At 52.0% G+C, this 15,339-nt stretch overlaps 1 protein-coding gene across 2 annotated transcripts in view; it reads left to right on the top strand.

Annotated features, from left to right (window-relative positions):
- patj (PATJ crumbs cell polarity complex component) overlaps positions 1–15,339 on the top strand; it is a 115,742-nt gene that overhangs the window by 86,621 nt on the left and 13,782 nt on the right. For both annotated transcript variants that reach the window (XM_028812482.2, XM_051933178.1), the window contains 11 exons: positions 176–256; positions 776–838; positions 1,705–1,834; positions 3,091–3,227; positions 6,071–6,154; positions 7,686–7,879; positions 9,898–10,045; positions 10,602–10,691; positions 12,794–12,848; positions 13,318–13,355; positions 14,052–14,174. In XM_028812482.2, the coding sequence (XP_028668315.1) occupies positions 176–256; positions 776–838; positions 1,705–1,834; positions 3,091–3,227; positions 6,071–6,154; positions 7,686–7,879; positions 9,898–10,045; positions 10,602–10,691; positions 12,794–12,848; positions 13,318–13,355; positions 14,052–14,174 (1,143 nt within the window). The remainder of the gene's footprint in view (positions 1–175; positions 257–775; positions 839–1,704; positions 1,835–3,090; positions 3,228–6,070; positions 6,155–7,685; positions 7,880–9,897; positions 10,046–10,601; positions 10,692–12,793; positions 12,849–13,317; positions 13,356–14,051; positions 14,175–15,339) is intronic.

Below are 15,339 nucleotides of genomic sequence, written 5' to 3'. Positions count from 1 at the left end.
TCTGTGATGTTATATAGCGCCTTTCAAGGTGCACATCACCTGAATACATGAAGGGTGCTCAACAGCAGCGTGACTCGCACGGTCATCAGCCGTCCACTTTTAGGCGCCTAAGCCCCCCTCCATGTTGTTGTCCCACTCACTCGCAGCACTTCCATGATGTTTCTGTTTCTCACAGGATGACGACAGCTTGGATTTGGTGGAGCTCCTTGGAAGAGACGACGTCTTCAAGACCTTCAGCGAGGGGACGGCCACAAAGGTCAGCAAGTTGGCGTTACTTTGGTTTTCTGGTGGTTCTGTGGCAGGGATATGGCATGTCGGACATTGGAAGTGGGTCAGCCTGGGGGTGCCGGACCCTGCCAATGAGCTCCGAGTCTTAGGAAGTGGGAGTGGCCTCATGCTGGCACATGCCCACTTTGGCATGCCCTACTTTGGGCCGCTTTGCCCTTCCTCTCCAGCTCTGAACCTGCTTAATCCAGCTGAGGGCACAGGTGACACAGGGAGTTAAAGAAGCCATTCCCACTCCTGAACATTACATGGAAGTTCTGAAAGGTTACGGACCACCGCTGTGTTGTAACATCTGATATTCTGAGAGAAACTGTCACACAGTTGGACTAATCGGAATAAGGAAATGGTGTGGTGCAGTTCTGTGTTTTGAAATGGGAATATTCCCAGTTTTGTTTCATGGATTATACTGTGGGGGCTTCTAGAAGTTTGGGACTCCCGGCCCTGGATGCTCATCCCCAGTTTTTTTTTTCTCTTTCAATTCCCTTTGCAGGATAGTAAACCGCTGGAGGAAGCCGAAGAGGGCAGCACTGCAGGGGTGGCACCACACGAGCAGGTGAGCCTGCCAGTTCAGCGGGGCACTGGGTGAGGACTGGGATGGCAGCCACAAACCTTATTCTGCTTTCACGACTCAACTGACCGACTGCTTCTGCTGCCACCTGCTGGTAGCCAGTGGCATTGGCTCCTGCCACTTCTAAGATGTCCTCTTTGGGTGATTTAGCTACACTCCATTTGGTCAGTGCCTGGCATCTAGAGATTAGTGTATGATGCCCTCTGACTGCTGGGTATGCCACAATACCCTTTACCCTGCCATCCCGGACTGCACACCACTATGTAGAGTTACACATCGAGGGGAGCAACGGGCTGCAGGAATGAGTGGCATGTTTGAAATTCGAACACCCTGGCGTCCAGTCATGAATCCCATTAGTCCACCCACTGGGCCATAGTGGCCAGTAGGCACGGCCGCAAACCGCAGTGTTTGGATTTGAGCTGATTGCCCGTGGTGGGTGTGATGGCAGCTCCTCTTTGTCTAGAGTCACAATAATGGGGGCCGCCATCTGTTAATCCTTCAGGCAGCTAGTGGGCCTTGAGGTCTCGGCCTGAAAGCAGACCACCAATTCTGGGTGTCCCATAGCCTCCCACCTCAGTTTTACTGTTCATGGAGCCCACTGCCTGCTGGGATATGTCACCAGAGTAGAGCTTGGAGTTTAGAGGATTCAGGTTACTGGCTGGACTGGTGACCCCCCAGTGGGAGCTATGGTCTGAAGGCGGTGGGGACATTTGAGGGAATTGAGCACTGATGAAGTCTCACTTAGGTGCCAAGGGGGCTGCCAGTTCCGTCAGGTGGGCAAGCGGGTGATATGCAACTTCTTTTCAGAGTTTTCAGTGTCATGTCAACCGTTTCCCTCTTGGATTTTCCAGACTTCCGTGTTTTCCCACTCATCGACAACTCCTAATAAAGTGACCCTCGGAGTCCAGGAGAAGATGGCGGCCCCCACGTCTCTTCCTCTGACTGCCTGCGCTGCCCCAGACTTGGACGAGTTCAGCCGCAGTAAGTTTCTTGTTGAGTTGTGATTGTGACGTCCCCACCCCTGATCCTCACCAGAAGCTGGCACCCAAGTCCCTGGCCATGTGGAGGTGCCCAGGTCCTGGCGGTCTACTGGGAGGAGCCATTGTGCCCGTCTTCATTTGTGAAGGTGAAGTGCCACTCAAGGTCAGCCTCTGGTGGGGATTTGTGATCGACTTTGCCAAGGCCCAGTTGCCCAGTCCAGTGATAAATGACACTGGTGCAAGACCTTGGTCTTTGGAGGAGACCCCAAGGTCAGACCCTTTCCACTGGGTCTCCAGGTAATTTAATCCAAAGGCCTTCCTGATACGGAGTTGTGGGTGGCATGACAGGGCGCCCCCTTCTGTCAGGCCTGTGTGTCTGGGTGGTATGTGATGTGGGCGATGGGCATAGCATGGCAGTTTATACTGCAACTGATTGTGATGGTCTGGTGACGTGTGTGCAGTGGGCCGGCCGCGTGATGACCAGTAACTGCGTAGGCCAACGTCCCGCTACCAGACTTGACCAGCCTTCATTTACATAATCGTAGCGCGTCGCGGTGACCATTGGGGGGCTCAGTCGTGCAGTGGGCCGTGACAAACTGGGACAAGTCATCAGGCAGTTTGTGTGTGTGTGTGTGTGCCGGGATGAAGGTGGCTGTGAGGAAGTGTAGAGAGGCCCGTCTGTGCCAGGGTCTCTTGTTTGTTCTTTAGGACCCCCACTGGTGCTGCCATGTGAAGAGAAGGCTGGAGAGAGTCGTGTAATCGAGGTGACTCTGCCAGGATTTAACTTTGCGTGGTCTCCTCTAAGGTTTACATGAAGGTCTCTACTGTGACTAACGTCACCTTTCTGGTGACAAATCCTCCATCGAGGAACAATCGGGTCTTGATAGCATCGGACAAAGTGACCGCCATGAGCCTCGTGCCTCTTGGGCTGTGCACGTCCTCACTTGAAATGGCAGCCACACGTGCAGACGACGCACGCGGCCCCCCCCCCGCCATTGACAGTACTTGATGTCTCCACACCGGGACCCTCCGTCCGCTGGCTTCACTGCACATGGGCCCTCCTGGCCGAGGTGTGCCGCACAAGTGCGTTAGGTTGGCACTTGCCCGCCTGGCATGCTGTGTTTTGTTCGCCCCGAACCTTTAAATCATTTCACGTTGGACCCCCAGGTGTCTGAGAGTCGCTGGAATCTTTGATGTTCTTGGCCAGAATTCTTCTTCATGTTAACCTCAAAATCCTCCATTCTCTCCCCCAAACAGGCAACACCCCCTCCCCTTTTGTGCCCATGGACCCCACGAGCTGCCCCATCATCCCAGGCCAGGAGACGCTGATTGAGATTTCCAAGGGCCGCTCAGGACTGGGGCTCAGCATTGTCGGTGGGAGAGACACCCAGCTGGTGAGTTGAAGCCGAGACCTGCACGGCACTCAAAGGGGGGCCCTGGTGGTCTGTGGTGAGACCGGGGGGCCGCGCCCAGGGTGGGATCTTCTCTGGAGGCCTCGGTCAAAGCGGTGAATGTATGCAGACCCGTGTCATGTGTCACAAGAACCGCAGGATACAACTTAAGGACAGGAGCCGGACATTTTCATGCAGAATGGCGAGGACAAACGCTGAACAGCCAACAGCCGGAAAAATCCTCGCGTTGTCCGTGTTGCGTCCAGTTGTCCCAAACGCGTTCCTTTTCACTCAAATGCTGTCCACTAACTCACTTGTGACAAAGCAGACGGACGCTCTCTCGAATGACAATGACGCACATGTGCTCAGACATGATGAAGAAGCGTTTGAATTGTAGACCCGCCTCCCCGTTCTCTCATTGGTCACGAGTCCAGCCCAGTGAGTGCTCGCTCGTTCATTGGCCAGCTGCACGCATCACATGACACGCACACAGACGGCGCCCTTGGAGAAGATTGGAAGTTAAAGAGCAGAGGGTCCGAACCGCACATCCGTGAGGCGTCGACACGCAGACGGCTCCTTCACTGCCCGGGGGTCCTGCGGTTGTGGGTGTGGAGAGACGTGATGGCGGGAGGCAGGTCTTCAATTCCAGCGCTCCATTCGCCTTCCAAAGTGGCTTATTATTTGAGATCGGGCAACTGGGTGACGTGACACAAGTAACGTGGGGGACGCGCTGATCGTGGCTGCTGTTGTCACCACAAATTCCTGATTTAGCACAAAGTTTCTCTCTCTGTTGTGGCTGAGAATCTGAGCACTACAATTAGGTAAGCAACATTAAAAAACCAATTGTGTTTGAGTCGAGTGCCCCTCGTCGTTTGGGTCGAGTGTTCCTTCAGAGCCACACGTCACCACAGGTCTATGCCAGCAGTTTCAGAGTGGACATGGAGGTCAGGGTTAGTAGGGTCAGCGGGTACCATAATGACTACGCGTTACTGTAGTAAAGGACAGGGTGTGCTGTGATTAGCATGTCGATCACTTTGATTTGTCACCGCCTATAAACTGCTGACCCAGACGTGCGGTGACGTCACTTCTGTCCTCAGACTGCTCCCGCTGGCCTGTGCTGATGTGTGCACCTCCACTCCTTTAAGCTTTCCTAGTGCTGCAGGTCGGTTGGTCGCCACTAGAGGGCGCCATTGAGCTGAAGTGACTGAAGATTATGGCAACATAAGTGGCTTGATAACAAATACGTTTCATTTATAAGATTACAGCTATGGGCCTCGTGTGTTCTATATTACAATTGACAGTTTAGACAGCAATAAATGTAAAAAAAAAAAAAAAAATACAAAACCGAGTGCCTTTATGAACAATTCATCACAGGACATTCAGCAGAAGTGTGTCAAGAAATGTCACAAACAGCAATACGCCTGCATAGCGCCTCAGCGGGTCTGGAACTGCCCAGTCACACGTTTTCATTCTTTTTAGTTTGCTTTGTTATTAGGCGTTCTGGTCGTTCTCTGTTCAGACACAAGTATTTATCTATCTATTATATAGCGCCTTTCACACCTGTCTGTCTGTATGAAGTACAGGGCTGCTTGGGAGTTGTAGTTTTAAAGTGCAGCCCAGTTGGGGGCTCGGCCAGATGGATGCTGCCACACAGCATACTGGGGGAGAAACTGCCCCTCTAGGCAAACTCTCACCATCCATCCATCTTAGCTGGCATGTCGGCCCCAATCCCTTTACCATCTATGACAACCTAAAACGTAATCTGAATAGTGCTCTGTTACGTAATGATGTGACTTTAATAAAATACTAAAAATTCTCTAATAACCTGTCACTTTTTTGAAAATGAATGTTTGGAAATCTGAATGTTTTCTCAACAGAAACAGAAACAGATACAGAAGAGAAACATAAACATTAGACAAAATTTACATACAATTCCAGGGGACCTAAGCCTTTTGGACAGTACTGGAGGTGAACTATTGGTGTGATTTCACAAGAATCCAGCATTACTAATATGAAAAGCCTTATAGGGAGGCCATCTTAGTGAGGTCAGAAGCCTTATAGGGAGGCCATCTTAGTGAGGTCAGGAGCTTTAAAGGGAGGCCATCTTAGTGAGGTCAGAAGTCTTATAGGGAGGCCATCTTAGTGAGGTCAGGTGCCTGGAAGGCCATCTTAGTGAGGTCAGGACCCTTAAAGGGAGGCCATCTTAGTGAGGTCAGGACCCTTAAAGGGAGGCCATCTTAGTGAGGTCAGAAGTCTTGTAGTGTGGCCATCTTAGTGAGGTCAGGAGCCTAATGTAGTTTGGACATTCTGTCTGATGTTTGAGCTTCCCCACAGTGAATTTCCAGTCAGATTTTGAGGACAACATTTTCCACGGTACTGTCAGTAATTTTATTTTATTATTATTCTGTTCATTGTGTAATTCTGTCTGGAGGACCAGTCCTTATGTGTTTTTGTGCCAGCAGGACTGAACCCAAGCTCACATACCCCATTGTTCCATTTCGTCATCAAGCTCCAAACAAGCCCCTTAGATTTTATATCGGCGCTAACCGTTCTGAGGCCCTCGTTTTTTGGACAGTTGTAGTGCAGGCCAGTTAAGGGCCACATGGCAACTGGATTGACTGGACAGGCTTGATGTTTCCAGTCCAGTTCATTCTCCACTGTGCCACATCACCTGGCCCTCAAGGCAGCGAATGGGATTCAGCCCCCACTTCTGTGTCACCACCTTGAATTTTACAGCCACCAGTATGTGTGGAAAAGTCCACTCTGGGCACCCACCATTGTGTGAACCTCTGTCCTCATTGGGCGCCATGGGTTTGCTGATTTCTTCTTCTTCTTCTTCTGTGTAGAATGCCATCGTAATCCATGAGGTCTACGAGGAGGGGGCTGCAGCTCGAGACGGACGCCTTTGGGCTGGCGATCAGATCCTGGAGGTAAGGCCTTGGTTTCTTCCTATAGTCTGTAAGTGCCCGGCGTGTACTGCACCCGCTGTTCTAGTCAGGGTGACAGCAGTGGTGGCCTGTCCCATACGCCGCACATCAGGCCTGCCGTCTCAGGACACAATTGCACACCCTGAGGATTTGCATTTAAAATGATAAGAGGAACTTTACTGAAGAGGCGTTTCAAAAGGGTCTTCGGTCCACAGCCTGAAAGGCAGCGTTTGGTGGGCTCCCCGGGTCCCTCCCCCTATTTTCCAGCTGGCAGACCCCAGTTCAGTCGCACACCGCCTTCCCTGGCAGCTGCAGTTAATCACACGGGTGTTTGTCTTGGCCACCGCAGCCAGCGAGTGACATTCAGAGTACAGTTAGTCACCCAGGGTTTGGTGCTGTGGCCTTCGCCTTGTGATTTATGTCACATTATTGGTGGCAAGTGGGCGAGTACTGCCACCCGCTGGTGCACAGCAGGCAGTGCCAGACCCTCGTGGCTGCAGGATTGTCCTCGTGCTGCTTTCTCGTCGCGTTACCTTGGCATCTCTTTCAGTTTCACAGGTCAAAGGTCGCCCAGTTTATAGCATTAGGACATGAGACGTGCTGGGTGTGTCTGCTTACGTTTACGTGGTGACAAGGACCTCGATGTCAATAGCAAAGAGGGCACAAATGGTCCATGTGAAACTTCCCTAACTTGGTGATGTGGGCCAAGGTGGCGCGTTGGGTGGTCTTTCACCACAGGAGATTTCCTGATGACATTGTTCTGAATTTAGCAGCTGCTCAGGTGGTCCTAACGTGAGGTGCATGCACTTCTCCAGGCCTTCCTACACGTGTGTTCATGTGTGTATTGTGACCAGTAGGGGGCGCTGCAGCACCCAAACCCCAGGTGCAAATGCGAGGTTTACCGAGATGCGTGTCCTTCCAGAAGGCCCCTTCGAATTCTTTCTCTCTTGCTTGCTTCTCCTCCACTCCTCCCGTCGTCCACACCCGACCTCGGAGTACCCGTGATGCCAGGGTAATGGCCATTGGAAGCACTTCTGGGTCAAAGTAGGGATCACAAATGCCTGCAGCACCCCCTGGTGGCACCCATGGAACCCGACAAGGCTGCCCTATGGGAGTCCAAGCTCCCAGCATGCCTTGCAGGTGCCCGCACAAGTAGGGTAGCCCAGGGAGACTGGCACCTGGCCTGTCAGGGAGTGAGTGGCTCTTGCCAGGTTGTCTACCCATGTCCTTCCATCCTACTGGCCTCCCAGCTGGGTAGGGGTCTTCAGTCCAATCCTGCTGGGAAGCCAAGGTGCCCACCTGCAGATCGACATGCTTTGTCAGTCTTGTTTGTGCCCACTCAGAGCCGAGGTGAGGGATCGGAGCCCATCCATCACGGTATCCAACTGTGAGTGTACTGAAATGAAAGGCGCTATACAGAATAGAGATTTACTGACAGTGTGTGCGCTAGATGAACCTGCCAGTGTCGCGAGGGTCCGCAGTCTTCACCTGTGTCTGGCCGGCTGTCTTGACGTCTCTCGTCTCCCTCTTACAGGTCAATGGCAGCAGCCTGCGCAGCGCCACCCATGAGGAGGCCATCTCCGCCCTGAGGCAGACCCCCCAGAAGGTGCAGCTGACCGTGTTCCGGGATGAGGCCCGCTTCAAGGAGGAGGAGAACCTCGACGTTTTCTTTGTGGAGCTTCACAAAAAGCCCGGCCGAGGACTTGGCCTCAGCATCGTCGGCAAGCGGTGAGCACACATGCCCTTGGGACAGGAGCGTCATTGTCATACAGCTGCCACTGCCAAACCTCTGGGCCACCTCTGGGTGTGGCGTGTGCCTTTGCTTTGGGCTCCTTAGCTGAGGAGAGGCCAGCGCTGCCCCACCTTAGGAGGGTTTATACTTGGGTGAGATGGCCTCGCCATGCGGGTACACCCAGCGCTCTCGACCGCGAACTTCAAAGTCCGAGAAAAAACAACAAAAAATACAAAAAACAAATTCATGTCCGCCAAACATGAATAGCCGGGTGAGGGAATGACAGGCCACAAAAGAGGAAGAAGAGTGGGGACACCAGCTGGCTCTGATAAAGGAGGGTCCAACAAAATACGCCACTCGGGCAAGTTAATCAAATTCAGCCCTCAGCTCTGGAAATCGGGGTCCGTCACTGGAGCTCCGACCGGCGGGCTGCTCAGCCTGCGAATGGCGCCTTGTATTTGTATGCGGACTGGAAGGGGCGGGGCTAAGTGCCTCACTGTGCTGTGGGGGGAGGAGGAGAAGAGGAAGTCGGCAACAGCGCCCCCTGGCGGGTTATCACGTACCGCCATCGAGCCGCTGAGCAAACCTATGGGCGCGTCGGCGTGGCTCCTGGTCTCCCAGAAATGCCAGTTTGGTAGTTAAATTGCATTTGGAGGAACGCCATGCACCGCTAATATGTTTCAATTGCTCTTTATATTCCTTTTAAATGAATCAACAGCAACCTCCCATTTCTTCGAGTACTCCGACCAGAAACCCACTTGTGACGCATTGACGCCAGCCGGAGCTCCAGATAGTCCGAGAGCGCAGCATTAGGGTGCCTTCCATTCACCTGAGAAGTCGAATCTGCCGATGACGTCACACCCGAGTTGAGCGTGTTCCAGTAAAGCGGTCGGAATGCCAATATGGGGGCCACCAGGAAAGTGTTTGTCCGATTTGCTTTCCTGAAATAAATGGCAGTTGATAACAACACAATACGCTGTCATTTGAACATCCGAGCACTGTGGCAACGCATCCTCAGATAGAAGATGAAGTGAGATTTAATGAGACATAAAAAATAAACACAAAGTGCTAATAGACAGTGGAATACCACGACATTTTGGATTGATGTCATAATCTGAGGCAGGACAAACTCAGACTTGACTGACCCGCCATGAGATTCTGAATAGGAAATCCAACTGGCGGGGGCACTGAGTTGAAACTTCTGACTTCCCAGTTCAAATGGAATTACAACATTAGGCGTTTTATACATTAGTAAGATGGCCGCCTTACAAGGCTTTTTACCTTAGCAAGATGGCCGCCTTACAAGGCCATGTACCTTAGCAAGATGGCTGCCTTAGAAGGCCGTGTACCTTAGTAAGATGGCCACCTTACAAGGCTTTTTACCTTAGCAAGATGGCTGCCTTAGAAGGCCATGTACCTTAGCAAGATGGCCACCTTACAAGGCTTTTTACCTTAGCAGGATGGCTGCCTTAGAAGGCCATGTACCTTAGTAAGATGGCTGCCTTAGAAACCAGTTTACCTTTGTGAGATGGTTGGCCTTCTGCTGCACTCACAATTATACATTTTACCAAGGTGAAAGGTCAACATTGTGCGGAAATTCATTTAGCTTTGATTTGTCCAAATCATCAAAACTCGGAGCTCAGAGTTTGTAGTTCACATGGAATCTCCGACCCACAGAAGCACACCTCTTTGCCGTCTGGGAATGCAGCACTCCTCTTAGGTTTTCTCCCTTAGTAAGATGGCTGTCCTTTTAGGCTTGTCAGTTTTGGTACATTCACGCGCCATGAGAGATTTTGGAGTTCCCACTCTGACATTCCTTATTTATCAGGTCAGGTTCTTGGGAGAAATGCGAGGTGGTTGTTGGTTTGCTGTTTGATCCACACGCAAAGGAATTCAACATCAACTCTTAATTTTTCCTAAAGAACATTTTGGGGCCCTCAGAGACGTTCATTTACCTGTGCCTTGCCAAGCGCCCCCATGTGTGCTGACCAAATCGCCTTTAATCTGCCAGCAGGAATGGGACGGGAGTTTTCATATCGGACATCGTGAGAGGAGGCGCCGCTGACCAGGACGGCCGGTTAATGCAGGGGGACCAGATCCTGTCTGTCAATGACGAAGATATGCGCAGCGCTTCTCAGGAGACTGTGGCTGCCATCCTCAAGGTATGCCAACGTCAAAAGTGGGCAAAACCGGTCTGTTCTTTAGGCTGAGGACCACAGCAGGGGGTTCTGGGAAGCAAAATCTTTACTTTCCCTTTGGCCACTGGGATGCGTCTACAGCAGAAAGGTCCTGGCAAGTGGGAAATTGAGGTTGTCTGCAGCACGGCCTTCTGGGAAGTGTAGTCTTCAGCTTTCATATGGCGCTGCAGAAGAGAATTCTGGGAAATGAGATTAAATAGATTTTCATAATCGCAGGAGAGAAATTCAGATGTATACAGCAGCACAGATCCTGACAAAGAGTACAACACAAGACAAAAGAATAAAACATAAAATGTTAACAAATCAGTGGAGTAGCACAGTGAAGGCTGGAAGGGACGGACCTGAGCAAGAGCCGAGCTGCAGCACGACGTTACCAGGCACAGTAGCAAAGGGTTCTGGGAAATGCGGCCTTTAGCTTGTCTCTCGCGTTCTGTCACATGACAAGGGTGGGCGACGAGGCCTCAGGGGTGGGGGGGGGGGGCTCTCCTCTCATCTCATGTCTGTGGTCTCCTCCCTGCAGTGTGCCAAGGGGCTGGTCCAGCTGGAGCTGGGACGACTCAAAGCGGCTTCCTGGGTCTCCTCGCGGCTAATGTCTGAAGGGAGTCAGGAGGTACGTGTGGGCGCCGCTCGGCTCTCGCCGCCGTGTGTGTGTGTGTGTGTGTGTGTGTGTGTGCGCGCGCGTTGGTTCAAAGTCCTCCTCCTAATTGTCTGCCAGCTCTGAGAAGGGGCAGGGTGTCATCATCGGGGTCTCCTTAATGTAGAAACAATTGGGGCTGAGAAGGTGACATCGTAGGTGAAGTGGGGAGGCTGTCCGTCCGTCTGTGCACAACGTTGTCCAAAGCCCTGACACCTGCTTGGTAAAAGGCTTAAAAAAGCGAAGGCTGCAGACATAAACCACCGCCTACAGTACGTCATGTTAGGGTGTTAGGGACTTGATCAAATAAAAAGCGGCCCATCAGCCCCATCGTCATCCTCAGAGACGTCCTGACGTGTTTGACTTTCTCTGCGTATTCCTCGTGTTTTAGATTCCCAGACTGGCGCCTCCTTCCTACGACTCCGTGAGTGGCACGACAGGACTGCTCATCTCCATTTCATAATCAGTCTTCTTTAGGTGGAGGGGGAACACGTATGAAGACCACCTGTTTATTCGTGGCAGAGCGGAGTGAATGTGTGTGTGTGTGTTCTGACTGAGAGTCCCAAAGCGCCAAACACTTCCAGAAACGTCCACTAGAAGGGGAAGTCCGGCCAGAAACCCTGGCTGGATACAAAATGAGCCACATAGAATCTGAAAGTCGTCTTATGACAAACGCTCACCGTAGAGCACACGAGGACTAAAAAGAGGAGGGGACAAAGCCAACAAACATCCCCCCCCCACCCCGAGTCACAATCCAATGACAAAGAAGAAGAAAAAAAAGACGAAATGACAAAATGATCAGAAATCCCAAAGCACAAGTAACACCCTCCAACTCCCTAGTGCACTTTGAGCGACCCGCCAGGAACTGGGGAAGACCCTCCTGATTTCCCCCTGGGGGAGACTCTTGCGAGTGCCAAGGAGGTGGTCTTCATGCAGAGCTGACCAAGTCAAGGCCGACCTTTAGGGGGTCCCTGGACGACACAGGGGGAGCTGTTGACTTGAACAAACCTTCCATGTTGCCCTTCCCTGTCACCTCACTGTATGTCGTCCCCCTGCATGTCATTTTGCTGTACGTCCCCCTGCCACGTCTTTTCTATGTAAGCCCCCCCCCCCCCAATATGTCGTTTTGCCGTACCTCACCCCGTGCGCCCCCTATATGTTGCCCTGCTCTATGTCATTTCTGTATGTGGTGTTTCTTTACTGGCTGTGCTACTCGTCTAAGACGAGTAATCAATGTAGACCTCAGCGTTAGTGTTTGCTGTGCTCCATCTGTTGGAATGTATTGTGTAATGCATTGCATTTGTTATTCCAACAGGTGACGTGTCTCAAATTTGTACCACCTGCAAATGTTTGTGATGCACCATCTGTTGGAATGACAGAGACGGAGCAGCCATACAGGCACACAGCCACCATGTCATTTCTCCACACTTGACGTCACCGTTTGGTCCCTCTGTGTGCCCCTTCACTGTTTGTCACCCTCCTGTCTTCCATCCATGCACAAGGTCTCCAGTTATTTATTTCTTGTATCGGCCCACCAAACCAAAGGGTCACATCTGCCACCACCTTAAGATAGCCCGGCGTCCCCGGTCACTCGAGGGTCCGAGCCTTGAAGCAGTGGACGTGTGGCCCACTCTCGCCCTCCTCGCACTTTCTCCTGTTACCTGCAAATCGTTTTTGTCCTCCGCTCCTTTGCGTCTCCGTTGTCGACCACCTGCTTTGCTGGCCTCCATTTGTAACACTCCTGTAGGGGGACCCCAGGGCCTCCCACCTCGTTTGTGCTGCTCGACTGTTGGCCGCTGAGTCTGCGTCAAGTATGAGATGAGGAAAGGCGCTATAGTCCTAGCCCAAAGTCGACAGTACATCAAGGTGGACGCACTCGGCTGCTGTGCCCATGAGTGAGTGACCCGTGTCTGTGTGTGTGTGACGTCTTTGTGTGTGTCATACGTGACCGAGTGTTGTGTTTCCAGTTTCTCTCTTTATTTTCTTTTGTGTTTTTATTTATTTGTGTCACCTCAGTTTTTGCCATCTTTGGCCTGTCAGTTTGTCTTTCTTTTTCACTTGCGTCTTTTTGTTTGCAGCTCAGCTTCACCGGTGCCAAGAAGTCGTCCCTGGAGGCCCCTCCGAATAATCCAGGTGTGGCAGCGCCCGTCTACTCATGAGTTTGGGTTTGTGTGTGTTAACTGTAAAGTGCTGCTGGTAAAAGGCGCTATATAAAGTCACTTGCCAGGTGCAGTCGGACGAGACGGACACCATGTCACCCTGTCCATGCGCACAACTGCCATTGCCATGCTTTCCCTTCAGGCCTCTGGGCTCAAATGGCTTGGGGGGGTTCCACACAGACACCTGCTGGCATCGGCAGGATGTCCCCCTGAACGTCATGGGGTTTGTTCAGAGCAGCCTCTGAGATGGGCATGCTGTGCATGGCACTGTAGTCGAGAGGGGTGTACAGTGGTGCTCACAAAGCTGACCTGGCAATGACGATCCAGCTGTGTGTGCCTGGGCTCGCCTCGGCCACTGGTGGTCTGGGGTGGGCACTCCATGTGCTGACCCCACCCTAAAATGTCCTCTTGTTGTGTCCTTTTTTTTTTATTCTGATTATCAGGCTCTGAAAATGAAATCCGGACAGTGGAGATCTCAAGGGTAAGAGTGGCTGCTGCGACTCGACGCGGGATCACTGATGTCTGGGGAGGGTGTGACATCCCATAATAATCTGAGGCAGGCACACCGTACGGAGAGAAACTGAAGATACCTGGGGCGGTAGCCATCTCTCATATAGCGCCTTTCATCATCTGTCTACTTCTCGCTCATATGGTGCCTTTCACGTGTATCTGTCTGTCTGTATAATCACTTTCACCTCAGTCAGTCAGTCTGTCATTACTGTATAGCGCCTTTCATGTCCTTCAGTTAATCTGCCTGTCAGTCATAGAGTGTAAGTCACATCTCTCTGTCAGTCTTTACTATATAGTGACTTTCATATCTGCTTATCAATAAGTCTCTCATATCTGTGGCAAAAGAAACTTGGAGGGGGTCCAGGGCCGGCCATATTGGACGAGGTGTGAGACCTCGGCCAGCTGTCCGTCCACCTCCCCCTGGCACTCCACTGTACTGTCAGTCTGTCCAGAAAGTCCCAGGGCCCATCTGGTTGGTGTCCTCCATGCTGGCGTCCGTCCCCTCTTTATTCTGCATGGCAGGCGCACACTCCATCTTCGATGCCCCCCTCTATTAATAAGTGTTTATAATCTGCTCTCCTCTGGTGGCTCACGCTGTATGGTGGTGGACGTCCTGTGCTTGAACTTCTCACCACACCTGCCTGTCTGTCTGTCTGCTTGCTTGCAGGGTCCCACAGACGCACTGGGGATCAGTATAGCCGGAGGGAAGGGGAGCCCGCTGGGTGACATTCCCATCTTTGTCGCCATGATCCAGGCCAACGGAGTGGCAGCCCGCACTCAGAGACTGAAGGTAAGGCAAAGGCCACCGAGTGGTTCTTCTCTTGGCGTCCATCTTGTCTCCCACAGTTGAGGGGATGAAGGCATTGAAGACGTCTGCATGTCCGGTGGTCCCCCAGCTCAGGGCAGACACAAACAGTTGAACGGCTGTCTGTCCGTGGATCCATAAAGACAAGCAGGTGGACACTCCTGTGACTCGTCAGTCCTTAGTGCTGTGAAAAAGTCTTTGCCCCCTTCCAGTTTTGGTGCATTTGACACAACGGGTGACCTCCGACCTTTAGACAGAAGGTGACATTAGAGGGCGGGAGTCTGAGTGGACGCACAACGCTGTTTTCACATCAGGACCTTCTTTATTCGAGGAACAAAGTCCTCCAGCACCGTCGTGTGAGAAAGTAATTGCCCCCCAGAGCTTCAGTAACTGGTTTACTACACACGTCATGTCATTACAGGCGGAGTGGTGGCTCTGAGGTTAGGGATCTGCACTGGCAATCAGAAGGTTGCCAGTTTGAATCCTGTAACTGCCAATAGGGACTCTGCTCTGTTGGGCCCTTGAGCAACGAAGGCTCTTAACCTGCAATTGCTGAGCGCTTTGAGTAGTGAGAAAAGCGCTATATAAATGAAAAGAATTATTATTTTATTATTATTATTTGTCACATGGCTTTCAAGGTGCCTGATCTTCTTCAGGCGCTCTGGTGGGCTTGTGAGCGTCCCTGTCCTCTTGAGGTCCTCCCTATTAGGTTCAGGGCTGGACTTTGAGGGGCCCGCTCCACTACGTCTGAGCCCTTCATTTGCCGACGTGCTCTTGTGCTTGGGCTCTTTGTCCTCCTGGGGACACTTCAGGTCACTGACCGGTGACTGGACGTTCTCCTTAAGAATATTCCAGTCACGTCTTTAAACTCTTCATGCCAACTCATCATACCAGCACCGCCACATCTTATCGTAGGTCTGATGTTCTTACTGTTAGACTCCAGACACAGCAGCCCCCTTGTGCCGCTTGACTTGGCTGTCATTATTCTGAAGGGCTTCAGAGGTCATCCAGGGACTTTCGGCACTGATGGCTCCTCTCCCATGTTTCCTCACGGTGGAGTTCTGGACTCGGAGCTGAGCTGAGGCCGGGGAAGCCTGCACTTCTTTGGATGTCCTTCTTGACCGAGTCATCTCTGTGCCCATGGGGTCAT

Source organism: Erpetoichthys calabaricus, chromosome 10, assembly GCF_900747795.2.
Source record: "Erpetoichthys calabaricus chromosome 10, fErpCal1.3, whole genome shotgun sequence".
Taxonomy (NCBI): domain Eukaryota; kingdom Metazoa; phylum Chordata; class Cladistia; order Polypteriformes; family Polypteridae; genus Erpetoichthys; species Erpetoichthys calabaricus.
The sequence above is the reverse complement of the archived record's forward strand: the minus strand, read 5'-3'. Positions and strand labels throughout refer to the sequence as shown.